The sequence below is a fragment of the Aethalodelphis obliquidens genome, unplaced genomic scaffold, assembly GCF_003676395.1.
Source record: "Aethalodelphis obliquidens isolate GAN/ISIS:26980383/991018 unplaced genomic scaffold, ASM367639v1 scaffold37, whole genome shotgun sequence".
Classification (NCBI taxonomy): domain Eukaryota; kingdom Metazoa; phylum Chordata; class Mammalia; order Artiodactyla; family Delphinidae; genus Aethalodelphis; species Aethalodelphis obliquidens.
The window spans coordinates 8,226,818-8,253,397 of record NW_020837981.1 but is presented as its reverse complement, the minus strand read 5'-3'; the positions used below and the strand labels follow the sequence as shown (position 1 = coordinate 8,253,397).

The 26,580-nt window shown below is 46.7% G+C and overlaps 1 protein-coding gene across 5 annotated transcripts in view; it reads right to left on the bottom strand.

Moving 5' to 3' along the window:
- The window catches only part of KCNMA1 (potassium calcium-activated channel subfamily M alpha 1), a 747,896-nt gene that overhangs the window by 216,370 nt on the left and 504,946 nt on the right, over positions 1–26,580 (bottom strand). For 4 of the 5 annotated variants that reach the window (XM_027129781.1, XM_027129778.1, XM_027129780.1 and 1 more), the window contains exons 6-9: positions 26,340–26,415; positions 18,299–18,374; positions 16,119–16,289; positions 14,449–14,540 (exon numbers count right to left, since the gene is read on the bottom strand). In XM_027129781.1, the coding sequence (XP_026985582.1) occupies positions 14,449–14,540; positions 16,119–16,289; positions 18,299–18,374; positions 26,340–26,415 (415 nt within the window). Of the gene's footprint in view, positions 1–14,251; positions 14,344–14,448; positions 14,541–16,118; positions 16,290–18,298; positions 18,375–26,339; positions 26,416–26,580 lie in introns of all 5 variants that reach the window. The other variant, XM_027129782.1, reaches the window with a different exon arrangement.

Genomic DNA, 26,580 nt, shown 5'->3' with positions numbered 1-26,580 from the left:
ATTCACTGACAACAGAGAATATTTAGGAAAGTTAGCTATGAAGGGCTCTAACGTTCTTCCCATCTGCGGCTCTGGACTTGAACGTTTTCAGACTACCGGCAATCTTAATGATGGGTGTCTACAGGGCCTGGCCACTCAAGTTTGTGAAGATGGCCAACAAACCTGAATCACTAACCATTCCTGATGTGATGGTCTTTCTGGTTTTTAAAGTTTTCTCAAGTCCTGTGAACAACTCTTTCTTGGGATAAACTAATTTTAATGGCTTGGATTCAAAGATCCAACTCAGATATGTGAGGAACCATCTTAAACGCCAAAATAGTAGCCGATGGCATTCTGTGGGAAGGAGTTACTCATCCAGCGTAAGCAAGCTTGCCTGGTTTGGGTAAGGGCCAGAAACATGGGATGGATTGGATCAGGAGTGGGTAACACTAGTGTGCCATGGAGCAGGCTTGGCATCAAGGGGGTTGAGTGTGACTTAACCAGAAGAAGAATAATGCCTGACTATTACAAACTCTATCAGCTTCACCAGAAAGCTGCCAGTTGCTTATTTCCTGGGTACGTCTTCACTAAATACACCCTGGTGTGCCCCTCCCATTATTAACCATCTCCACTTCCAGAAGGAAACCCTGCACATTATCCTCATTCTGTCTACACCTTTCTTGGAGATGGGCCAGGAATGCCAGAATGCCCCAGCTGAGTTGGAACTTCAGTTTCAGAACTCAATTCCACTGGTGTCTTTGAGAATGGATCACTCAGGGGACCTGACTCATGACAGGAGGCATAAGAGGACAGAGTGGGGTCCAGACAAAGCTTCCCAAGGTTCCAGCAAAAGAGGCATGCAGAGATCCACTGCGGTGGCGTGTAGCTCAATGAGAATATCTACACACTTTTAAAAAGACTCCGGTAATGTTTCTTAAAGCCAGTGGGCTTTGAGAAAGTGCCAATGATAGGCTTCCTTCCACGCTCTCCCGTTCTTCTTAGTCTCAGGATGGCCCTTGGTGTATGTTTAGTCTAGTACCTGCATTATTTTGATATGGAAACAGAGGTCCAGAGATCAGTGCAAGGTGAATGCCAGAGCATGGGCAGACCTACCCCCTCGGCTTGATGTCTTCTAAACTGAAACAGCTGGTGCCCCTGAAAGGAGCCTGGGCTAGGAATCAGGAGCCTGGGGCGGGGGTGGGGGGTGGGGGGGTTGTCCTGTGTGACCCGGGGCCAGTCACTAGAAAATGAAGAGACGCAGACTGACGGGGTTGCACCCACAGGCGCTGCTGCATCCTCTCTCGGCGTTCCAGTTCTCTGTCCCCACCCTAATCCATGCCATCCTATCTTCTCTAGACATCTGCAATGGCTTCTTAATTCGGTCCCCTGTTTACTCCCCTCCCACCCCCCAAAAAAAAAGCAAGCTGAAGAGTGAGGACTGAGGCAAATTCGACTGCATCTCGTCCCACGAGGGCAGGGCGGTCTCAGATCTCTCTTTAGCTGAGCCTCACTCTAGGAAGACAATGTAAAATGCACAGCTCTGGGCTGTTTATTTTTAAAGATACTATATCCATCTTTACTGGAACAAGTATAAAGAACTTAAAAAACCCATAGCTATCCTGTCACAATAAATCATACGGAGTAAATTGAAAATCCTATACAGCTTTCCCTGAATACACTGCGCTCACTTTGTCAAAGAGGTAGATGAAATGTGGCATATATTGATCTAGATGCCTCTGTAAAACTATAATATTTATATCAAATACATATGCTAGAATTTTGTCTGTCCCTCTGCCGAGCCTTCTAATCATGCTTTCCTCATCCTACCTCTCACTCCCAGCGCCTCCCACTGTTGGAAATTGTATCTGATGGGAATGCATTTTAAGAAGGACCTGTCAGCGGAATTCGACAGCATTTTATCACATAGAAAGCAGGGCAGGGGTGACAAAAGACCCCACGACCCAAATCACACAGTGGTCCGTCCTCAAAGTTCACGCTGCCCCTCCTAGGTTGAACTGAAGCCATTCAGGGTCGACATAACTCTCTCTCCAAGACTCTGTCTCTCATGCAAGCTGAGATTCAGGAAGGTTCTGGGCTTTACGTTCTGTCTCACCTGGTAGTGCTTTCTGTGGCTGCTTCATCAGGCAGCTTCCCCCGATTCGGGGCATGTCCTTTAGAGCAACAGTTACCCAGGTTTTCCCTTTAAGGCTCATGACCCCACTGCCCGAAGGAAGAAGGTTAATCCTAATCCTGCCTCCCCACTGCCGCTGGTAGCAAGAGCCCGTCCCAAAGGAACTGCCTCCCACGTGGGGCGACCGTCTTCAGCAAACAAAAGCTAACTCCAGGCTGTGTGGGCCCCGTCCTTCCATGCCACCCTGAGGGCTAGCTCAGGACCCCCAAAACTTGCTGGGCTTTCAAGAACTGTCTATTGACCAATGGAACAGTTGGCGAAGTGTGCCTGGCTTGGACACCCTACGTCATAGGAAGTGTAGAAGAAATTTTAGTTAGTTAACTGCAAGCCTGCAGATCATTGGCTGATTCTGCCACCTCCGATCTACCACCGTGTCTCGTTTGTGAGAGGACAGTCCATGTAAAGAGGACAAAAATAAAAACAAAACAACTGTGGGCACCTATGGAGCTCATGATTCCCAAACCCTGGTTTTAACTACTTCCTGTTAAAACAGGTGAAAAAACAAAAGCAAGCCAACAACAACAACGGAAACAAAACCAAGGAGGTTCGGAGATAATTGTCTACCCAGGGCCCACATCTAGTACCTTGCTAACTGCAAAGGAAGAAAATGTCTTTTCCCTCCTAGTGAGGAAGAGGATAAAGTAATCATCTTATCCAGCTGTCAACAGAGCTATGCTGGAGGAGACAGGCTGTTTAGCTGTTTCCCTAAATGGGGGCAGAGCTGAGCAAATAGATCCCAACGGTGCGGCAAAGGCACCTCTGTAAAACAGAGCCCCAAGGTCAGAGGACAGACTACTGACAGCCCCAACAGAGAACACTGGGACGTCCTGACAAGCCCAGAGCTTTCTGCATGAAGAGAGTGTATCTCATCCTAGGCAGACAGTCAGGACCTAAACCACACAGAGGGATCTGTGTCTGCACGTCCACCATCCCAAGTCACAATCAGACCTCCATAACCACACCAGGCACGAGAAGTGATCACACACCTTTTGTAGCTTGTTGCCTAAAAGGAACTTCAGTCCAAGTCTTAAAAATAGATACTGAGAACATCAGAGCAGGAGATGTTGGCTGTATTTACCAGTCCAGCATGTACCCTCCTTTCAACAGCACCTCATTTTTTGGGAAAAATTAAAATAGTTAAAATTTTCAAATGATGTCAAAGAGAGTTTAGGGTTTATAAATTAATGAATTTTTGATCTTTCCTCAGTGGATTTGGCTATAGGAAGAGACTGCAGTTGCCTAAATGTACAGATTCGTAAGATCAGGTGCTAGATTTGTTTTGGACACACACACACAGCTTTTTTTTTTTTTTTTTGACAATGTCTTCAAAGTACTTGCAAAGAAAAATGCATTGATCAGCACCACGGTGAGGGCGCAGCGCTCTGGTTGTCTACAATGGCGTTCGTGATAAGATTAAGCAAAAACCTAAACCTTGGCCTGGGGAAAGGATAGAGGGAGAGGTGTGAGAAGAGGGCATGCAGATAAGCCCTGCTTCTGCTGCTTGTGCACGTAATTAAGAAGCCGCTCCTCATCTGGAGCACGGGCTCTGTCCAACCTAAAGAATAGCACCTCATTTTTAATTTGGGGAACCACCCGCCCCCAATCCGATGTAGTCTTGGGACCTTTAACCATGGTTCCCTGCCCAAACTAGGCCAACCAGAGCTTTTCAATCTTAAATGAAGGGACACTAAGTTAACGGTGGGAACTGACTGATCCTGATGGTGAAACCCTGTAAGGACTTTCACTGAGTTGCTGCCTGCTGGATCCCAGGGCTGCTTTTCTAGCTAATCTCTGTCCTTTCCGAGATCTTCAGCTTTCCTCTGAATGTCATAAGATACTCTAACCTCCGAAAAAGAAAATTCCTTTTCTGCTGAGGTCAGCAAGAATCAGTTTCTGTTGCCTATACCCAAAGAATCCTAACTGTAGCATTTGTTTACTTTAGCTTCTCATTGAATTCTCACAATAACCCAGTATACAGGTTTTATCACCACTATTTTGGTTTTTTTCTCCTCCTTCCTTCCTTCCTGGAAGAGGACTCACAGAGCTTCTTAAGTAAGCCATTCCATAATGGCCCACTTCTCACAAATTACACCGGTTCTTCCTTGTGTCTCTCCCCAACACCCTCCCTCACTCCTCTGCATTTTATCCATCCACTACTGCAGGGCTTGGTGGCCTTTGGCCATTTTTAAGTAAGCCAATCTTTCTTTGACCTGATTCTTCCTATCCTAGGTGGTTCTCTGCTCTTACAGAGAAATCCAGGCACTGAACAGCACTTTCCTCTATTCAGATCAAATCAGATTTGCCTGTTTCCACTTGGTAATGATGCTTCTGAACAGAGGCACCAAGTGGAGAGAGTATGGAGGCAAAAGTCAGCTACACCCTTTGGGGATGAAGGTGGAACAGAGGGAGAATGAGTCCAGGCAAAGAAATGGTCCTTAATTTTCCCTTGTAGAGGGGAGGTATTCTAGCTCTGATGTGCAAAGCGAGTCCCACCTCTTTCCTGAACAGCCCTGGTAAATAATGCATCATGGCCCTAGGACATATGCTGCTGGGATTGACTCTCCCATAACAACGATCAAGTTGACACATCCTGGCCTCGTTCCCCAGCCACACCCAAGGGTGTTGCCCCAGCTAGCATATGTTGCTAGCCATCCACTTTGAGTAGACCCCAACACATTAAGCCTCCATCTGGGAACCTCCACACATAAGTACTGGGAGGATTCTACCAGTTCCAGAGCTTGCTAAGGCATAAGATGCCACAGAAGGACTTGGTCAGATATGGAAAGGATCGGAACTCAGGGTGGCAACAGCAGTTCCCCCACCTCCCAAATCTTTTCACACCCCTCTTTCACTGGGTCCATCGTTAGACCCATAGGTTTTTAGATGCACAAGTCACCCCACTGTTACCTCTGCCCTAACTACTCTAACAGGTACATTTAACAATGTGAATCATCAATTTGCTTTTAGGAGCATTCCCTCTAAAATGCCTGTAGCCTTCATGGTTCTTTTATACCTTCATTATTTTATTGAACAAAGTTCCTGCCAAAAGAGCATTTCACGGGGACGATGCTCCTCTGTCATCCAGCTTCTGTTTATTATCTGTGCTGCCGAAGCGCGCACCACCCAGGTTCTGTTTATCGGCTACTGGCTCCTTGGATGGCTCTGATTGGTCCAAGTCTCAGATAAGCTCCAGGAGAGCAAGAATCACATTTTCTTGTTCATCCTTTGAACCACAGCACCTAGCAGAGCGCCTGGACCATAACAGGGCTCAAATAATTGTTAGTTGAGCAAATACGTTGGGATAGGAGCTTTCCTAGATCTGTTCTATCTACTAGCTGGCATTTGCCTTTGAGGTCAGTGGCTAAGGCCATAAAACCTCTCACAAGATGGGCACGCATCTATCTCTGAACGTGTGTCCTTACTGAGAAGGTATAGTGGGGGAGGTAAGATTGTTTTTACTGACAAGTGGTACCCACATTTGGAGCAGCCCCTGTGGTTTTGGGGGTGGGAGGTCATTGTTTCCCAATACCAGTAACAGACGTGGAGGCACAGAATCAAGTTTCCATGGGTTTCACGTTGCATGAGCCTCTAAAGGTTGTTTTTTTTAATAAAAAGAGCCACCGGACTTGGGCAGTTAGAAAGTTCCCTGGTTTATTTTCAGTGTACGATGGCAGCATCAGTGGGATGAACACCAGATCTACTGGGAACCACTGTGCACGACTCTGGAAAGACTTCTATGAGAATGGATGACACAGCCGGAAGACAGAAACCACGGGGCAACTTAGTCTTGCCTGGTTGTGTTTGTTCTTTACATTCAGAATCTACCCAGGAAGCATTCACCCAATCAAATGTGAGGTTAAGCAGAAAGAATCTTCAGGGATTATAATTAGAAAAGTCACATTCAGAGTTCTTTTTCTTTAATGAAGAAAGAATATTTGAGAATGCAAGTCTAAGTCTGAATATGACTTTGTTTTTTAAGGTACACAGTTCATCTCCCACCTACCTTTCTATTCTTGTTTTCAGAACAACAGCTGGTACATTTTGATAAGCGTGTGGAAGGGAAGAGAGACAGCAGAAAAGTGCGGAGGGGGTGGGGGGGGGAGGGAGACAGCCTTCATTCCATTAGTACTATCAGGAGATTGATTTAATATGCACCCAAGTCTCTCCAAATAGAGCTTCAAGTTTAAAAAGGACTGAAGATCCAAAGCAGAGGCAAAGAGAGAAGTGCTCACATCCACAGCCACCAAGACCCCTCTCACTGGAAAGGGATACCGGGTACCTTACATTACACAATACAGCACCTAACGACACTTGCTTCTGGTATCTGCCCCTTGGTACTGAATTCCAGAAGTAGTCGACGGGTCATTTTTCCAAAGTATTAGGGCAATCTCACTTTTTTTTCTTCCCCCAAAAGTTTAATGCTAATCAAACCAGAATGCCTAATCAGTCCAAGATGGCCTGTCAACTTGAATTATCTGTTTGTCTTCCTATTTACTCTGTCTGTCTGTCTACAGTTCTTCATATCTCTGTGAAGATCAGTTATTGGGGCCTGTGTTTCCTTCTGACTAGAATGGCTACCAGATGATCCTTCCTGGTGATATGTTGATGATTTGCTAATTTATGGCTTTTAAAATCTAGGAATCTGAAAACCTTGCTGAGAGTTCAGGCTGGGAATCACGTGGACCCCGCGAGGAGAGGGCTGAAGGGCTTACTTGTCAAGGGATCGAAGTTTGTATAAAATGCAAAGCTTCAGTGACATTTCAACCAGAGGGATGTCTGTGATGCAGAAATCATAAATGGCATCTTATAGGGACCATGCCTCCCAGGAGCAGCACAGGCCACGGAGGAGGGGGAGGGAGCGTGGCCCGAGCTACACGTGTGGGGGAAAGGAAAGGACATGGGGCTCAGCCCATGAATTAACCCCACGTCCTCTTCCCAAGCACTGGGGTCAGGCCTTCTCAGAAAGAGTAGAGAAAGAAGTGTTATTGTAGGGAGACTGTGACCTCTGGGAACCAAGTGGGGAGGTTTACACAAGCTCTGAGTTTGAACTCCCCGACCACTTTGGTGGCCAAATAATGTAACATATAGCTCAAGACAGATGTGGTGTACTTGGAGATTTTTATGGGTGTGTAGAAATACTTTATCCCCAGTGTCTGGCGTGTTGCAAGCACTCAATAAACACACGTGGACTAGATGAAGATGAAGCAAGACTCACGTTAGTTCTCTTTGGGGGCAGGAAATGGACTACGGGGGTAGATAAAAGGAGTCTTTGTAAAGAAATAATCCCTGTTCTGGTGCAGCAGACTGTTTAAGATTCCAATTCTTTTTTTAAACAGTGGTCTAGAACCAGGTGGGCAAAACCTGAGTGGTGGAGAAAATGGAATTTCCTGTTGATACAAGACAGCCAGGCAGGAGGGAAGAGAATGTGGTCTCGAAAAAGAACAAAGGATGCGGAGGGAGATGAAGGGCTTATTTCACATCAGAGGAAAGACACAAAATTAAATGACCTGCTAATCAGGAAGCAGGGAAGGGAAGCAGGATGTCCTCTCCTGGTAAGTCAGCGGATAACACTACTGCAGGCAAACTAGGCCTGAGAGAGAAATGATATTTTAAGACATAGTTTCTTGGAGGCAGAACTAAAGACCAATGGTTTCAGGAGGGGTTCCCGTAATACGAATTTTAAAACCTAGAGTGTTAGCTCCCCTTCGCCTAGGCGGCAACAGAAGCTGGGGTAGGTGGCTGTTGAACAGGTTGTAACAGCCCTTCCTCTGAGGTGTCACCTCTCTGGACCACTTTATCCCTGTAAATAATCCGTTTTGCTCTATAACAGCATCTTAGGTCTTTTTCGTTTTGGCCACACGTATTAAAATCTGTACCTGGCATTTTCTTTAGTCCTACCCTTGCCATTGTCTGTCAGTGCCACTGCCATTGCCCCCCGGAGACGGTAACCTCCACGTGACGGGTGCCGTGTGTAACTTGCTCACCACTGAATCTCTGGCACCCAACACCACCCAGCAACCTGCCCGACACGTACTGGTTGAATGTCTGCAGCCACAACGAGTGAACCAGCGAAGGTGATAACAGGAGTGGGTAGTGCGGCAGGTAACTGTGCTCTCTGTTCTTTCTTGAAATTTTGTTCTAAATTATTGAATGCTTTTTAAAACATGAGCACTGACATTGAGGCACCTGATAAAGCACTCTGGTTCATTTTTAAACGGAAAAGCATGATAAAGGCTGCCCACCTCTACAGCTTTAAGGCTGCATCGTACAACCCTGAGGCCACACCTGAGGTCGAAGATAGACCGCCCAAACTCCCTCCTGAAGGACTCAGCCTCCTGAGGGTTAAAAGCTGAGGTTCCCACTCAAAGCTATGAAATAAAGCCAGGGAGTGTATGTATCTCGCCCAGGACTTTCCAGGAGGGACATCTGCTACCCTAGTTCTCACTGACCATTAGAAACCACCATCAAAGAAATGCCCTGAGCTGTGCAGACCGGCTGGGGAAGAGAAGGACCCAGATGGATACGTCTGCCTGGGCAGAGATGCTCTTCTCCAGATGGTAAGCAGGTTGGCTCTGCCCAGGAGGGAGCCCAAGCCTGATAGATCGCTACAATCCACCATGGCTGGTCCCCTAGGAAATGACCTCCCCAGGAAGGGGAGGAACTTGTTGAAATCCACAAATAAGGCACAAATTTCATTTTGGTCAATGATCTGTCTGTCCATCCTGGAGAGCCCCTCAATTGTTAGACATGGTCAAGAGGTAAATACACTTCCAGTCTAACCAAATGAGAAAAATCAGGAAGAAGTGGTTTGGCCCGTCTCCACCTTTTTGTCCTTGACGCTGAGGCCAGGCTCCTTAGAGGCACTAGGTAAGCAGAAGGGGGAGACAGGCCCAAAGTGATGCTCGTGGTGCCTTTCTCTTCCTGGTCATTGTGTGTGCAATGTTCTGGCCCTACTGTGGGTAGAGGTGGAGGAAAGGATACAATGATAGGATCATGGAGTTTAGAGCAGAGAGGGGTCTCAAGAGATGATTTAGAGAAGCAGCATGGCCCAGTAGAGCAGACTGCCCCTGGGTTCAAATCCCAGATCAACCCTTTACTAGCTGTGCGATGTCAGGCAAGTCACCGCAAATGGAGATGAGAGTAATATCTTCCTCACATGGTCGCCACGAGGATGGGGAAGGATGCAAGCGTTCGTAGATATAATTTGTAGTAATTATTACTGTCATAGAAGGCAGTCCCAGGGCTTGGGGCATATAGATTCATGTTCTCATTTCCAGAAGTATGTGGCACTCCTCGGTCTATGTAAGGAGGAGGTCTAAGAGAAGCCACGTCATTTACATTGCACTGTTTCGCTCTAAAACAATCTTAGGTCGTTTTTGTCTTTGCCACACAGCTTTCAAGACAGCTTTCTTGAACTGGAGCTAGAGCCAGGTTAGTCTGTGACAACTATTCCCCGACCAGAAGAGGGGCGCAGACGCCTCATGCCGCTGGGGGATCTTCCTCCTAGTAAGTTACATTCAGCTTCCCATCCCCCTTTCTCTACTCCTTGCTCTCAACTGTCCATCTCTCTCTCTGTGTCCTCCTAGCATTTGGCTACCAGGAATCAGTAGCATAATCCAAACCCACCCATCCTCCCCTCTCCCAAACACCTGGCCTGGGACTCCCTCAGTTTCGGGACCCAGGAGCCCGTCATGGGAAGTACAATGTCTGGATGGCTCCCCAGCCCAGCTGCCTCTGACAAGGGGGTTAGGGCAGATGGATTCCTCTCTCTGGCCGATTATTTTCCATGGCCCTTGGCCACGTGACCTAGGACCATGATCTTGTCAGTTCTCATACACGAACCAGGAGTGCGCTGAGTCACAAGCAGAGAAGAAACCTCTGGGGGAAACAGCAGGGGCTGTGGGAAGAAGAAGAGCGAGCTGGAACCCCAAAGGCCATGGGAGCCTCACCCCTCCACTCCCCCACCTCTGAGCAGCTTGGAGCTTACAGGAAGGGAAGGAGGCGGAGGCAGTGGCCTCGAGAGGCAGGCTGGGCTGCAGGAGAGCTACTCTTCTGAGGAAGATCTGAGGTCTCAGCCCAAGAGACTCACTGTCCCCAAGACCTCCGACTCAGAGAGACTGCCTGCCTTGACACTGATTGGACCTTTGGTTATCAACACCCAAGTCCCTATCTCAGAAGCGCCCCCTACCTCATAATGGATAAACGAGAGAAGGACTCACACGCATCTCCCCACATCTACTGTTGGCTCTAGGTGTCTTGTGGGAGGTCAGGTGAGGAATGTTGATGAGAAAACATTGGCGTGAGCCTCTGTGGGCCCTGGATGTCGTGTCGCTGGTGAGGATGCTCTGGGGATGCTACGTGAAGTGTTTACATTATGTCAAACACACAGAACTGAAAATGAGGTGACAACGAAATCTTCATATTCTCCAATATCCTGAAATTGGGTGTAGCGTGAACAAAACCCCGAGGTTCTCTACCTAAAGTTTTCTTTACTTTAAATAATCTTGGAATTTCCAAGTCGTGTGTCTCCTCAGCTTTGGGTTACATGTTACCTTGAGTTCTCTGACAAGTTAATGCATTGTTAGAGAGGTTATTTCTGAGCAAAATGTGCACTCGTAAACAAACCCCTTAACTATGTTTATGTTTTAATTACTTTCTGGGCCTCCGGATGAAATCTCAGGGAGAAAAGATACACGTACGTGTGTCCATGGGTATAGCACATATATTTATGCATACACAAAAACACGGGGCGAAGTGCGCTATTTTAAGAGTCTGAACTCTATCTTTCAAAAAAGTTTAGCTGCTTTCCTTTTGCAAATGCATTTAATTTTATCTGGAAACTTTTTGACATTAGAAATAGAACAACTGTAGTTTCTCATTACGTTTGCTGCCAGAATCCATGCTTGGTTGCTCAACTAAAGACCTTATATTGCTAATTACTACCACATGCCCGTATCCCAAGCGAAAGAAAACTTATTGATTCTGACAGCCCATTCTCTCAACACTGAATTCCAAATGAAAACTCAAATTTTGGCCAAACATAACATTTCATCAATCTTGTTCTACTGACTGGAAAAACAACATCAAACAAAGGGTGCTAATGGCCCTTTATTACCGTTCCTTTCCCAGGCTTATATTTTCTGATGAAAGATCTAAGTGACCAAAGGGCTTCTTTAAACTACTTAGTAATTAGCTTTTGAACCAGGAAACAATGCGTAAAGTAAAGTGAACAGTCCCGGTGCTGATGACAGAACGTACTTTCTGTCCGCGGGGTCGGAGGACCTCGGAGACCCAGAGTGAACATTAAAAGCAAAGTGTGCATTTTCATAAAGGGAGAAGAAGAAAGAGAGAGAGAGAGAAAAAGAGAGAGAGAGAACCAGGCTAAAACCGGTGATAAAAGATGCTGATGGAGCCAGAACAAAAGCTGCGGGAAGTCTGTGATCTCAAGCCGTCAGCGCGCGGGGGGGTTTGAGTGGAGCTGCCAAGGCCAAGGGACAACCGGAAGGGACTGGAGCGGGTGAGCGGCCGTGGGTCTCAGGGCCTCCTCTGGGTCACCCGTCAACAAAAGGCACCAGCCAGCAGGCCCACCCACACTGGACTGTGGCAGCTACTTTGGAGAAAAAACAAAATGTACGTGGAGTGAGAGTCAGGAAATATTTTCAACGTTGACGTCAAGGCAATTGATTTTATTGACTTCTTCAGGGGCAGTGAGTGAGAGGGGAAGGCTGGCGGAGACAGTGGGGTGGGGAGGCCATAAAGGCAACCTGAGCCCCCGGAATGCCTTCTGCTTTATGGAGACTTGTCCACACCTTCGAGGCAAAACGAACCGAGACGCTGTTTTCCTCTTGGCACAGAAAAAATGAACAATGGAAATCTCTGGACTTATTTGGCCTTTTGGATCCAACCAATGGCCCAGAAATCGGAACAGCTTTGTTCTCATCTCATCCAGGGCTGTTACAATAATAGGAGGAGGAGGGCCCCATCAGAGGGAAGGTGGGGAGACTTGCTGCCTCCACAGAAAAGACGCCCACTGGCCTCCTCTTACCCACTGGCCTCCTTGCCTTTGAAAGGAAACGGGTGTCCTGTGGGTAGTTCCAGAAAATGAGTCCTTTTTTCCATCTCCTCATTTTCTGAATGGAGGACTGGATACCTGAGCTCGAGATGCAGTGAGATCACTGATGGGAGAGGAGGTTGTTGGCTCCTTCCAATGTGACCGATGGATGGAAATGCGATGCTACCGCTTTTATTTTTCTCTTAAAAAACAAAATAGGCTATTCAAGAGTTCATTTTAAAATGTATGAAATTTAAAAAACAAAAACAAAATCCTAGTTCTGTGATAGGAACTTCTGTGACTGGGAAGGAGAATGATAATTAAAATATCCTGCATCTTTTTCAAATTCTTTTCCCAATTAAGTTGTTACAGAATATTGAGCAGGGTTCTCTGTGCTATACGGTAGGTCCTTGTTGGTTATCCATTTTAAATACAGCAGTGTGTACATGTCAATCCCAAACGCCCTAACTATCTCTCCTCCCACCGCACCCTTCCCCTCTGTTAACCGTAAGTTCATTCTCTAAGTCTGTGAGTCTGTTTCTGTTTTGTAAATAAGTTGAAAAAGAATAGATACATGTATATGTATAACTGAATCACTTTGCTGTACACTGGAAACTAACACAATATTGTTTATCAACTGTACCCCAATGTGAAATAAAATGTTAAAAAAAAATCCTGCACCTTGATCTGGGATGTAGTTCCCGGGTTTGTACACAGGTACAAATTCTTGAGCTGTACATTAAAGATGTGTATATCTTACTGCATGGAAGTTAAAATGAAAGCAAAAACTCAAAAGCAAACAAAGCTGAGTGCCCAAGAAAAAGCTTTAAAAAGAAAACAGTACAGGGACTTCCCTGGTGGCGCAGTGGTTAAGAATCCGTCTGCCAATGCAGGGGACACGGGTTCGAGCCCTGGTCCGGGAAGATCTCACATGCCACGGAGCAACCAAGCCTGTGCACCCCAACTACTGAGCCTGCGCTCTAGAGCCTGAGAGCCACAACTACTGAGCCCACACGCCACAACTACTGAAGCCCACCTGCCTAGAGCCCGTGCTCTCAAAACAAAGGAAGCCACCACAATGAGAAGCCCGCGCACCGCGATGAAGAGTAGCCCCTGCTCGCCACAACTAGAGAAAGCCCACGCACAGCAACGAAGACCCAACGCAGCTAAAAATAAATAAATAAATATATTAAAAAAAGAAAGAAAGAAAAATCAAAGAAAACAGTACAGAATGGTTGCTTCCGCCCTGCCTGCCTCCAACCTTCTCCTCTCCAGACGGGAGGACAGAGCAGTCAAGGCCCTGCCATCTACTTAGGAGTAAAACTTCCGGTTGACAACGGACCCACACATTGACACTGATATTGACAAAATGATGCAAGCACAAAATGAAACAGTCCCCAATAAGAAAGCATTCACGAATGGGAAGCCAAACAAAAGATGCATCAGGAAGAGTGTGCCGTGCCCTGACGTACCATAAATCTAGTATTTCCTGCCAAGAAGGAATTTCAACTGAGTAATCATTCCCTTTGAGGACAAGCTTGGTGCCTCCTAGCTAGAGAACTGGTTCCCCGGTGGCCACAGTGCCAAGGTGACCTCGATCTTGCCCTCCTTAGGACTTCCCTGTGAGAGTAGGAGCCCATGTTATGGCTGCACAAAAACCCCATAGGATGGCATCAGTTTCATCTGAGGGACCGGAATGTAATCACTCACCTAATGAATATAAAGAATGAGTGAGCTGGGTTTACGTGTTAGGGATGAGAACAGAAAATATGGCCCCAGTTACACATGGACCCCTTCCAGGATACATCTGTCGTGTCTCTTGGAAAGATGTGGGGGGGAAGAGAGTTGTGAATGGGAACAAGCCTCAGGAGTTGGTCCACGTGTGATAACTTCGTGGGGGTAATTCTGACATCACACCCCACACAGAATGTGGCCCTTCGGGGGGGTGGGGAGGGGCAGGATTCAGGTGTCTCCGCCACAGGGGCTCTGAAAGTCACTCAACCACATCTTTTTTAATGCAACTGACTTACTTTCTGCCTCCATGTTTGTTAAAAGTCCCGCCGAATTTATTCCGATTCAGGATGAGAGCAGCAATTTCGGGCACGTAGCGGGCAAACATTGCCTGCATGCATGAAACAAAGAAACGAGAGCCAAAAAAAAAAAAAAAAATGGCATGCAGAGAGGATTCTACTGCAGTGGAAGCAACAAAACCTCTTGGCATACTTACTTTCTTCCACTAACCGCACTATAGGAGCCCCCGTATTTCTTGCGGTTTCCTATTAACTCTATGATTTCAGGGACGTAGCTGGCAAACATGGCCTGAGGAAAAGATAGGAGACAGAAGAGAGACTAAAAAGACAGGCCAAAGAAAGGGGGTGACCTTTTCAGAAGTGGGGGGTATTAAGATCTGAAAACACAAAAGGGCTAGAACTGCAAAGGTACATATTAATACGTTAGGTTGTAAAAAAATAAATAAATAAAAGCACAAAAAGGGCAAGCTCCTGAAAATACACAGGACAAAACAAACATTAGCCAACCTAGACAACTAAAAAAAAAATCACAGTCAAGAAAAATGTAAAGGAGACAGGAATAAATAAACTGATATCTAGTTCTTCTTCCTGAATAGAAATGAGAATGCACGCATGCTGGAAAAATCACACACACACACACACACACACACACACACACACATTATTTCAAGAGAAGCCCTTTCTTTCTAATTATAGTTCACATGAGAATCTATGCCTTTATGAACGATTAAAGACAATAAACACCAAAAGAGAATTTAAAAATATATAAACTTTTCCACTAAAAAAAAAATCACTAAAAAGCACAAAACGTAAATTTAAGAAATCACATAGGAAAGGACAGCAAGGAGAAACACAAATCTGCCATGTTTTGTCCAACAAACATTGTGCTTGTGGCTGGATAATGGGGTCTCATCTGCAGGGACCTCACGGGTGCTGTGAGAACACTGTGCTAATGTACACACCACACGTACATTTATATACATTTTTCAAATGTATATGCCACATGCATACACAACAGAGATGCGAATGCATTAAATAAATGCACGTGCGGTGTACATGTGTGAAAGCTGTGTGTGAGTTTAGGGTTTTAATCACTTACCTCACACACAGCAAAAATCTAAACGTCAAATGAGCTACTTTGAAAGACAAAATGCAGCCACCACCGATGAGTTGCCAGAAACCCCTCTTGAAAAGCACAACACATCATAAACCACCGTGACGATCTGCACAGAGCAGAAGAGTAAATAGTGCAACTTTCTGACTTAAAGAGGGGGAGGGAAAATACCGTGTAAGGGAGTTGGTTGGCTGTTTACAAAACCATACTCTGCTCACGTAATGACGTCCATCCAGAGGAGACCAGCGGGCTCTCCTTCCTCCGGGGTGGGGACACTCCTCTTTAGAGCAAGGCCCCAGCCACAGTGTTTGTTGGAAGTGGAGGGAGGGGGAAGGGGGCAGGGAGCTCTTGAAACCGCAAACTGTCTACAGAGTATCAACAGTATCTACCCCCGTCAGGTGACAGCAGTGCCCTTGCAGAATATCAGAGGCTGAATTACATTACAAAGGCACAGACACTCTCACTTGATCAGCGAGCATCACTTTCTTAAGACAATTAGGTTTGCTCCGGGCTAAATGGCTGTCCCTCACAAGGACACCATGCCTGGGTCTCAGGGTAACAAATCCAATATACCAAAGAAATATGCAGAAAAGTCACCATGGCGTTTGGATTGACTTTAACCGGATTGTAACACTAAGGCAGTCGCTTGCCTCCAGTGCAGAAACACAGTCTCAAATACACAGCTTTCAGAAAATGGATAATAGAAAAATACTAATGACCACAAAAATCAACATTGTAAGAAAGAGTTTTTACCAGTCCCCCGAGGATGAAGAAGACCATGAAGAGACGCCCGAGCGTGGTTTTTGCATAAACGTCCCCGTAACCAACAGTGGACATGGTCACCATGAGCAAATAGACACATTCCCAGTAGGTAAGAGCCTGGTTGTTTTGGAAATTTTCCCACGGGTCCCCTGAATTCTCCACCTAGAGGAAGGAAGAACATTACAGGCGTGATAAACCAAAAACACAGAAGCTCCGGCATCTAGGTTGTTTCTGGATGCACGGCACCCCCGGCCCGGGGAGTTTGCTGGCCTGAACTGAGCTCTGTAAGTAACGCTTACAACCTCTGAGCAGGTAGTGGAGAAGGTGGAGTGAAAGCCACACCAACGCGCCTGCCCAGCTGATCGGGGCAGAGAGGGGAAGGAACTGAGGAACATATCCAGAGTCCATTTTCTTCTCATTGTTAGAAGGATCTGAGGCCAGCTGAATTTTAGGGCGTGCCTCTGGCCACGTGAGGCTAGAGGCAATGCACTAAAGGGCCAAAGAGGCCCTTCTCTTGAGTTCCTGCTCAGTCCCAAAGAAATTCTGGACCTTCCCACAAGGGACCTCCTCCTTCCATTGTTTTGACCAAGTAGCTGCCCGAGGGACCTTGCTCCTTCAGATCATACGAGCGAACCCCAAAGAGCATCCCTTGCAGTCTGACTAGGCTTTCCTTGCTTTGCAGAAGACCAGTGATGGCTCTGCCCTGCGAACTGCAGAAAACTCCCTTGGAAGCACAAAAAGCGAGCTCATGAGAACTATCTCCATCTGCACACCCTGTAGACCTAGGGCCAGCAAGCTTAGTCTGTAAAGGGCCAGATGGTCAATATTTTTGGCTTTGTGGACTACCGGGTTCCCTGCTCTCTGTAGGGACAACTCAACTCTGCAGGGGCAGCAGGAAATCGGGCAGAGGCAACAGGTGTGGAGAGCTTCTGCCCCAGGGTTGCAGTTGGCCCAGCTCTGCTTTAGGCTCACAAACACTTGCTATCCTCCCATCATCTATGATCTGCCGACAAAGCTGTGAGGCAGGCAGGAGAGACACTTTAGAGGAGAGAGGTCCAGCCCTACCATCCACTGGATGGCCAACGCCTGTGACCTGCCAGGGTGGTCCCTGCGGATGGGCAGCCCCAGGCCCCCTCACCCCCGGGCCTCCAACTCTGGCCTCTTTCACACATCAATGCTTGTCCTCAATGTGCCCTTTTCATGGAGGTTTCCTGGTGAAGCAGAAGGTACTTCACACAATAGTAAGGTGAGGCCACTGCTTATTGAAAGCAGCCAATGAACCCTCCGTATCTGTGATTTTTGGCACTTGGCAGAATTAGAGTGATTATCTACGGGTGATTTCAGCCAGGATACCATCAGCATAAAGGAGTGGGTGGGAAACCACCAGATCTAGTGACCGAGTGATTGCCCGGCAGTCTTCCTTCCGATGAGAATTACAAAAATCCCAACGGGAGGGAGGGGTAACAATGCTTCCTTCTACCCCTTATGAGGACGGGGGCTCAGCAAGGGAAAGGCACCTTTACCCAAAGCTTCCAAGTTAGATGAGGCTCCTTCCAGCATTAAAGGTTTGTGTTTGTTTGAAACACACTTCCCACAATAGCTATGCTCCCTAGAAAGCAGGCAGAAATCTGCCCTGGGAAGGTGAGAACATCTTGACAATAATATAAGGCTTTGGAGTCGTTAATTTAAAAGAATTAACATTTTTGAGACACGAAATAACTTGACAAGCAATCAGGCCAAAGAATCGAAGAGGGCTTTTTGTAAGGGGCAAGTGGAGGGAAATTGAGGAATCTGAATTTGTTGTTTACTAAGAGATGGGAGCCAGACGTGCAACCTGGTCGCCAACCTTTTCTGGTGATTGCTGAGGAAGCACTGCCATCTTGTGGTTGGCTGGGGTTATTGCAGACAGGAAAAAAAAAAAAAGCAATGAAAGGGCCCCCATAGCAATACAGGTGAGCTGAAAAACGCAGGTGAAGGGTGTGACCGTGACTCACCATCTGGAACTAGTTTGGGGTAAAAGGATTGGAAATTTAGACAACTGTGCAGTTGTTTCTCGTGTTTTTTTTGCATTCTACAGCTGGGCTGAAGTTTTGTCTCCCAGGTAATAAAATGACTCAGAGAGGGCCTTGTTCCAGAAACGCCAGCACTGAAGCGTCTTCAAGGATACTCACCAAATGGATGAACCCGGCTGCTGTTAGCCACGTGCTGATAAATATGGAGAGCAGATTCACCAGCTTGATGGAATTACTGTGCAAAAGACACAAGCAAAATCCCCAAGTTACAGAAGAAGACTCACCTGGGGCTGCCTTCCAGAGAAACAGAGCCTCTCTAGTGCCCACTCCCACGCCCAGCCCCCCAGAGCCACCATAAGGGAAGGATCTGAAAGGTGGCATAAGGAGCTCAGGCCAGAGCCTACAGGAAGATGACTTCTGAGCTCCTGAAAGCTGTCCCTCAATTAAGCCCTCTGATGGTTTAAAATGTTTTCTTAATTTTTATTTTGAAAATCTTTAAATCTACAGAAATAGTGAAAGAACAATATAATGAACACTCGGATGCCCTTCACCTAGATTAACCAGTTAACATTTTGCTACATTGGCTTTATCTCTATACATTTTCTCTTCTTTTTTTTTTCCTTTTCCTGGCTGAACCATTTACAAGCACATTGTAGACATCATGACACAACCCCCTGCACACTTCAGCACTGAACACCTAAGGAGGACACGGTGCAGGACAATCATAATACAATTGGCCTGCCTAAGGAAACTGACATGGATCCAGTACATCATCTAATAGGCACTCTCAATCTAGAAATCTCCAGTTGCTCCGAAATTAGCTTTACTGATGCTTTCATGTTTTCACCCTGATTCAGGAAGCCATCAAGGTTCATGTGCTGCAGTTGATTATTATGTGGCTTTAATCTAGGGGTCAGGAAGCTTTTCTAATAAAAGGACAGATAGTAAATATTCAGGCTTCGCTAGGTCAGAAAGTCTCTGTTGCAACTACTCAATTCTGCTGCTGGAGCAGAAAAGCACCTTGGGAAACCTGTAAAGGAATAGGTGTGGCAGTGTTCCAGGAAAACTTTATTCACAAAGACAGGCAGCGGGCTGACTGGCCTAAGTAGTAATGGCTGCTCAGTTTGCCATTCTCTGCTTTATTCTCCTTTAATGTGTAAGTAACACACCCACCCCCAACCAATACACACACCCTTTTAAATCTGTTTTTAGTGCCAATTTAATTTTCTGTGCACCCAGGCCAGCTGTCATCCAGAATGTCCCATATTCTGGACTTGTCTGACTGTTCCCGCCTGAACAGATCCTGTTTCAATACGTCTTTTGAGAATACCCGCCTGGGATGGCATCACATCAGGAAATTCCAACTCAATTGCACCAGGTCCAGTCACCTGGTGAAGGTGGAAACGCCAGATGGCACCACTGAGACGTGCCCATTTCCCTTTGTAATTAATATGCCATCTGGGGAGTGGGACTCTGAGACCATATGAATATCCTATTCCCCAACAACCTTATACCTAAAAACTTCAGCATCCACCAGCGTTCCTTGAGGAAGATCGATTGCCACTCACGAGACACTTAACTCCCTTACAGTAGGGGCCCTGTCGGCAGGGACCCTGGGAGCAGTGAGTCCCTGGTGCACAGCAGGGCCTCTAAGAATCTGCACTGAGTGAGCTGGTCTCCCCTCTGTACTCGTCCCATCTGCCTTCACCCCGTTCACTCCTACTGGGTGTACAGCTCCTCAACCACTGTTGTCAGCAGGTCGCTGCCCTGTCCAAAGGCTCCTGTTGAGTAAAATATTAGGTCCAAATTCCCACCTTCAACACCCTCTGAAGTTTCAGGTCCTCCTACCATGATTCTTTCTACACAAACCTGGCAACTTCCATCACAGCCAGACTTACTCACCAAGTCTTTGTTTATGTTATTACTCAGCTCGCAAGCCCTCCCCATCTATCCAAGTATTTCCCTTTCTTCAAAGCCTGGTTCAGTCCCTACCTCTTCCTTAAAGTGGTTCTACCCACGGGCAATACAAAGTGACCTACGTCTCCTTCACCTCCAGCTATTCATTGGCTGTCTTAAGGCATCGTTTCAGATTTCTATTTGACTCTTGTGTTCCCACCTGCGACGTGCAGAAAAGAGCTCTATCTCTTTCAATCTCCCCAGAGGGGCCTAACACTGCCCACAGCGAGGTTCAGCTCATCATCCTGGATGGATTGATCTCCGGCCACTCCCACCTCTTTCTCAAGGGAAACCAATGGTTTAAATTCTAAGAGTTTAAGATCACAGTGATAAGAATGGCTAACACAGTTCTTTCACAGGGCTTACCATGTGCACCACCATTTTAAGTGCTTCAGGTATATTAACTCATCAAATCTTCATAATGACTCTATGAGGCGGTCCCAAGGTTAAGACACTGACCCAAGTTCAACGCAGTAAGCAGCAGAGTTGGGACTTGAACCCAGGCAGTTTGGCTCCAGAGTCTGCCCTCTTGGCCACTACAGTGGAGAACAGTCACAGCCTGGGATCGGCCAGAAAGTCTTCCTCGTTGTGAAAGTGAAGCTGTGTGTTGAGGATATGAAGAGGGCCAGAGGCTACTGCCCCAGGGAGGATAGAGGCTATCACCACATCCAGTCCCCAACTAGTTTCTCAAGAGGAAGCCAAAATAAAGCAAAACCTCCCTGTCTCTGCCTTTTAGGCCCTCTGAGGTGCATTAACCTTGGAGAGAGAGAGACTGATGAGGGACAGGTAGCCAGTGGCAAAGGGAGAGATCTCAGGGAAATGCTGTTCATTTTCTCAGAGGATAATTAAGTGCCAAGGTGATCCACTTACACAGCCCTGGATCCCTGAAGTCTGATCAAAGCAGTGTCCCACCAATAACCATGTGGGGCCGTCTTGAGAGATCACAACTATTGGAGTCTCCAAGCCTCATGGTGCTTTGGAAAAATGACCTTATATGGTGATTATTAATCTCTGATTGTCACAGTGATATTAATAGTACTTAAGGGAGCTCTCTGTTGTGTAGAGAACATTTAATCATTGTTGCTGAAAGAGTCCCTATTTAGCACTGAAATCTGATTATTTTTTATGGCATCTGCATCATTAGAGATGCCCAGTATTAGGAATTTGCTTTTCAAATGAAACTCTATGACCAGGCAATCATCTACAAGCTCTGTGCAGGAGACACAAGATTAACTCTTGGTGGACTTTCTCCATATTCTGAAATTTGAACCTCACCAAGCTGAAGAGGGCTCCTTGGAAAGAGGGAAGGGGTTGCAGGACAGGGTTGTGGGCTCTGCATGGCAAGAGGCCACTGGAGATAGTCATAGACTTCAGGGCCAAGCCCAGGGGTCTGGACCAAAGGGCAAGTTCCCAATGGTTAGAATGATTGGAACTATTCAGGTTCTAGCCCCCCTCAGGATAAGGGATAGATTGTGACGTTAGCATGAGAACCTAACTTCATTTTTGTGTTTTCCATGATCATTTCTGGGTCCTGCCCCATGAGTTCTCACTAGCCATTAGAGTAATTTGTATCAGTGGATACAGTGAATCATCGTCCATGGGCAGGCACAGAGACTTCTCTGTTCTTATAGATCAGAGACCTTTTTTAGGACTCCGTAGATATTGGGAGAGAGAGTCTGTCTCTGTAGATACTGCAAGAATGAATGTCTGTCTTTTTCCAAGATTATAGCTGAAAACCCAGAACCACTGAGGGCCATCTCTGCTCTCAGTGTATTTAACAAGACATGTATGGGTTGAGACTGAAAGCATCACCTCTTTCCAAAAAGCAATACGAATTTATCTCTGTTCTACTTGACGAGTATTTTCCTCTTTGTTTCTGGCTGAGAATAGAGACAGGAGCCAATGCCCTTATTTTGTTTTATTGTTACGTTTGCTGGACAGACGTACAATCCCCTCAAAGTCAACTGCACTGTACCCCACGGGAATGAGTGGCCTGAACTATAAGACACAGAGCGAAGCGAAATCAAGTCCTGTCAATTCTAACCCTTAAATCTCTCTCCATCCCTCTCCCTCTTCTCCGAAGGCCAGCCCCTAGTACCACCTGCCTGGACAACTGCCTCATGACTAGTCTCACGGTCTAGGGCTTAGACGTTTTAGACCCACTCTCTATACAACTGGTGGAACAGTGGATCTTTCTAAAATGTAAATCTGACCACATTCCTCTCCTGCCCAAACCCCTCAACGACTCTTCCTTGCTCTCTGAGTCAAATCCATGACATCTGAGAACCTTCACGATGTGGCCTCTGCCTGCAGTCTCTATACCGATTACTCTTTTCAAGAACTTTAACCTTGGAGCCGTTTCTGAGGTAATATATGTAGTGCAGTGATTTCAGTTTCCAAAATGTCAAAAAAAAAATGTGTTGTTTAGGTAAATGATGGTACATACATAGAGTGGCATGCTGTGTGGGAAATGGAAGTGACATGGTAGAACATCAGTGAGGTTATCTCAACCATCGGTGGTGCTGAGGCAACTGTGCTTTACCCTTTCCTACACTGTTGAAATGTTTACACTACACTTTAATAATCAGAGGAAACAGTTAAGGCAACTACCTTTTTTTTTTTTTTTAAAAAAAAGCACTAGGTGCCCCATGCCCCCATCATAAGTATCTATATCTCCATCATCCGCATTAAATGAGGTATGGAATGACAGCCTTTAGACAGAGCTGCTTCCTTTGCTCTGACTGTACGAGGCTGCTTGCCAGTTTGCTGGGCAGCTGAGGAACTCCCAAAAGCTCAGACAGTGGCACGAGGTCTCCCAGTGGCCCCTTCACTATGCCATTTATAGGACATGGAGCCTTTGAGGCCCTTCTGCTGGCTGGCAGTTTGGGGAATGACCCTGATGCTGCCCCGTTACTGTGACTCTCTGTTTTCTCTGTCATCCTGTTCACTCTGTCATCTTTTTCCTGATCTCCTCTTCATCCTTTCTGTCTCCCTCTTTCCCCACCCCTCTTTCTCTATCTCTCCGCACCCCCCCCCCCATATATTTCTCTGCCTGTTTCTTCCCACTTTGGGCCAGGAGAGGCAGCCGAAGAACGGAACATGAAACCACAATTTCATATCATTATTTCAAATCACATTTCAATGTCTCCACCGCTACCCAATACCCCAGGTTGCTGGGGACTGGCCGCTAGAGAAAGTCATACAAAACCCCCGGAAAGATGATGATGGGGCTCCACCCACCCACCTGGAAGGTCCCTGTGAAAGCAGCAAAGTACAGAGGCGTTACCAGAAAATCCCTCAAGGTATGAAGCCCTACTAGGACCAAGGCTTCTGCTTCTCTGTGGCAGAGCCTGCGGGATCCGTGCCTGGGGCTCCCAGAAGGAAGGGGCCGTGACCAGTCAGGCAGCTGGAGAGGGAACGGGCTCAGAGAGCTATTCTAGACCTCCCGAGTTCCCACAATCAGATGAAGGTTCCGTCTGTGCCCGGTGATCGGGCCTCTCCCTGCCCTCCTAATGTCATCTTTCTCTTTTCCTACCATGGAAACCCCAGTCTCCAAGAGCACAGAATTACTCAACGTTCCCCCAAGAGCCATGTTCTACGTGCTTTCCTGCAGCTTCCTCGATTGGAAGTCACCCCACTCACCCTTCCCTCTCACACGCCTAATCTCCAGCACCACCAGAATGACACCTGGCTTTCTACAAGGCTCACCGAAGACACCCCCTTTGCCCTGAAAAGATCCCTGACTGCCTCGCACTTATGCCGAGCCCCACTTAATCACTCTCCTCCATGCCTCCCAAGCCCTGGGTGTACCTGTACCCTCAGCACCAACTACACTGTGGGTCAGTCCTCCCCCAGGGAGCTCTCTGAAAGTAGGACTCAATCCTGGCACCCGTGTCGCTGCTGCACAAATGGGGGCTCAATTCAGGCTTGAATTCACCCTGATGCTGTCCCTGGTTGTGACAGGAACTGGGACAATCCAAGTGTGTGGCTGTCATGGAAACCACCCTCCCACAAGACAAGGAGCTTAATTCTGTGGGAAGTGGGGTGCTTGGGGAAATGCTGTTGGGGGCTTAGGATGGCAGACATCCCAGTAGCCTGCCACCCCGTGACTCTCCCAACGTAGAGTCACCTCTTTCCCTCACTCGCTGCTTCAGATTTTCCCCCTCTGCACTGGGAGAATGAACCCCCATAACTGTGGAGTCATCAGGTGGAATGTTTCCCCAGGGATGCTAGCGCTATTTCCTGCATCCAGAGGAAAGGAGTCTTTTCCAAGGAATGGGAAGTTGGCGGGTCTCTTGGCAAAAGCCTAGAAAAAGATAGTTTACTCAGGGCTTCCCTGGTGGCGCAGTGGTTGAGAGTCCGCCTGCCGATGCGGGGGACGCGGGTTCGTGCCCCGGTCCGGGAGGATCCCACATGCCGCGGAGCGGCTGGGCCCGTGAGCCATGGCCGCTGAGCCTGTGCGTCCGGAGCCTGGGCTCCACAACGGGAGAGGACACAACAGTGAGAGGCCGGCGTACCGCAAAAAAAAAAAAAAAAAAGATAGTTTACTCAGATGGCTTATCATTCTCCCAAGTCCAGGAAAGATCCACATGGAGTACGAGGCAGGTGAGAACACAGTTCTCTCCATGTTATTCCTCAGAGTAATGGCACCTTCTTAAAATGCTGGCGTCAGAGGATTGAAAGCCCCCTAAACAAGTAAACTCGAGACAGGGAGAAAGAGGCACTATACCAGGTTAGACAGTGTGGATGACTCCACGTAACACCGTCCCCACAAGTATCTCTTAAATACAGCTCCTGGGATTGCCACTGGGTCCCCACCAAGTCTACCCGTAAAAATACAGTGTAGTGGAGCAAATATGATACAGGCAAAACTTGAGGACTGCTAGCTTTGTTGACCATTTTAATTCAAGAGGAATATGAGTCCCTTGCATAGAAAAGTCATAGAAAGGTAGAAATGAAGGTTACTGTCACTCAGAAGAAATACGAAGAATAACAATATTCAGTCTATGTTAATAATAGTATACACTATTAAATGGAGCGCCAACCAATTCTGACCCCAGGATAATGAAAGTAAAGGACGTTGGGACACACTGTAGAAGATTTCCATGGCATTCGACGCTTATTTTCTTTTTAACTTGACTAATAGGAAGTGAATTTATTCCCCCATTCACGTAGATGAATAGTTAGCGAGGGGAAACCAATGTGAAATGAAAACAAACGAAAATAAACAAAACACACTAAGACCCAAAGAGGAAAGCCTGTCACATTTGTTGGATGTGACATACTCAGGAAGCTGAGTCCCAGCCTCAGTTACTGGGAAAACAATGCTGAATCCAAGCTCCCCCAAAATGCAGGTTTATTAATTACAAATCACAAACATAGAGATGTCCTGTTTTCCATCATTTATCAAACACGTTAAGGCCAACCAAAGAGGAAATGGAACATTAGCAGTGAGCTTCTCAAAGTGTAATTTCCTATGAGAGAAATTTATGACCTGTACTTATTCTCCATTAAAGGACATCCAACCTCTTTTATTAGTTTATTCATCAAGGCAGCCCTGGTTTCCGGCCAGCTCTGAGAACCTGCAGGTCCTCAGGAAAGGGGTCTCTGGGGTTTTTTTTCTCCTGGTCCAGTAGTGTTTTCCAGATCATAATACAGTTAACAGAAGTAGTCATGGTGCATTCGGCGGGCGGTTTTTAGATATTCCCCAGAAGGCAATTCACAGAGCAAGCCCCAGGGGCTACACGGGCTATAAAGTGAACATCTAGAATGTACTTTGAAATGAAATGATTTTCTGTTTGCCGTATGAGGTTTGTGATTGCCTCTCAAAGAGCATTGCTTCCATTGTTTTTATGGCCAGGTTCAATTTCTTTGTTAGTGATGTAATAAAGGGGTGATTTAAAACCCGGGAGCAAGGACTTCCCAATCAATGAGCAGACCTATCCCTCACCCACTGTGCACCTCTCTCCATGGTGCTGCGGCTGGTGTCCAAGCAACCCCACAAGGTCCCCCAAAACTGTCTCTACTTCCCCCCATACACAGCTGTTTCTTTCTCTCTACCATAGAGTCCCCGCCCTGCAGAAGACCCTACCTCTAGGCCTCCCCTGGGTTTCTGTGTTAGATCACTCTCTCTGTGCATAAGAGAACTCTAACTTTATTGTGATGAAAGTACACAACACCTGATATTTACAACGTGGCACTGGGGACCAGAACGACAAAAAAAATATGAGAAAGAACATCTTACCTTGTTTTCAGGATATTCAGAAACTGCAAAATTTCTGAAAACTGGATCAGCCTGAGAGCTCTTAAAAATCTCAACCCTGGAAAGAGAAATGAGATAGAGATGCATTACTTTCAATGTGTGGTTTTAATGTGCACACACTGCCGTTGGATTTACAGCTGCCAAGGTTAATGGGATATGAAATCCCTGCAGAAGAATGAAGCATCCCGTACCGTGGATGTAGCTCTTCCTCCTGGTCCTTGAC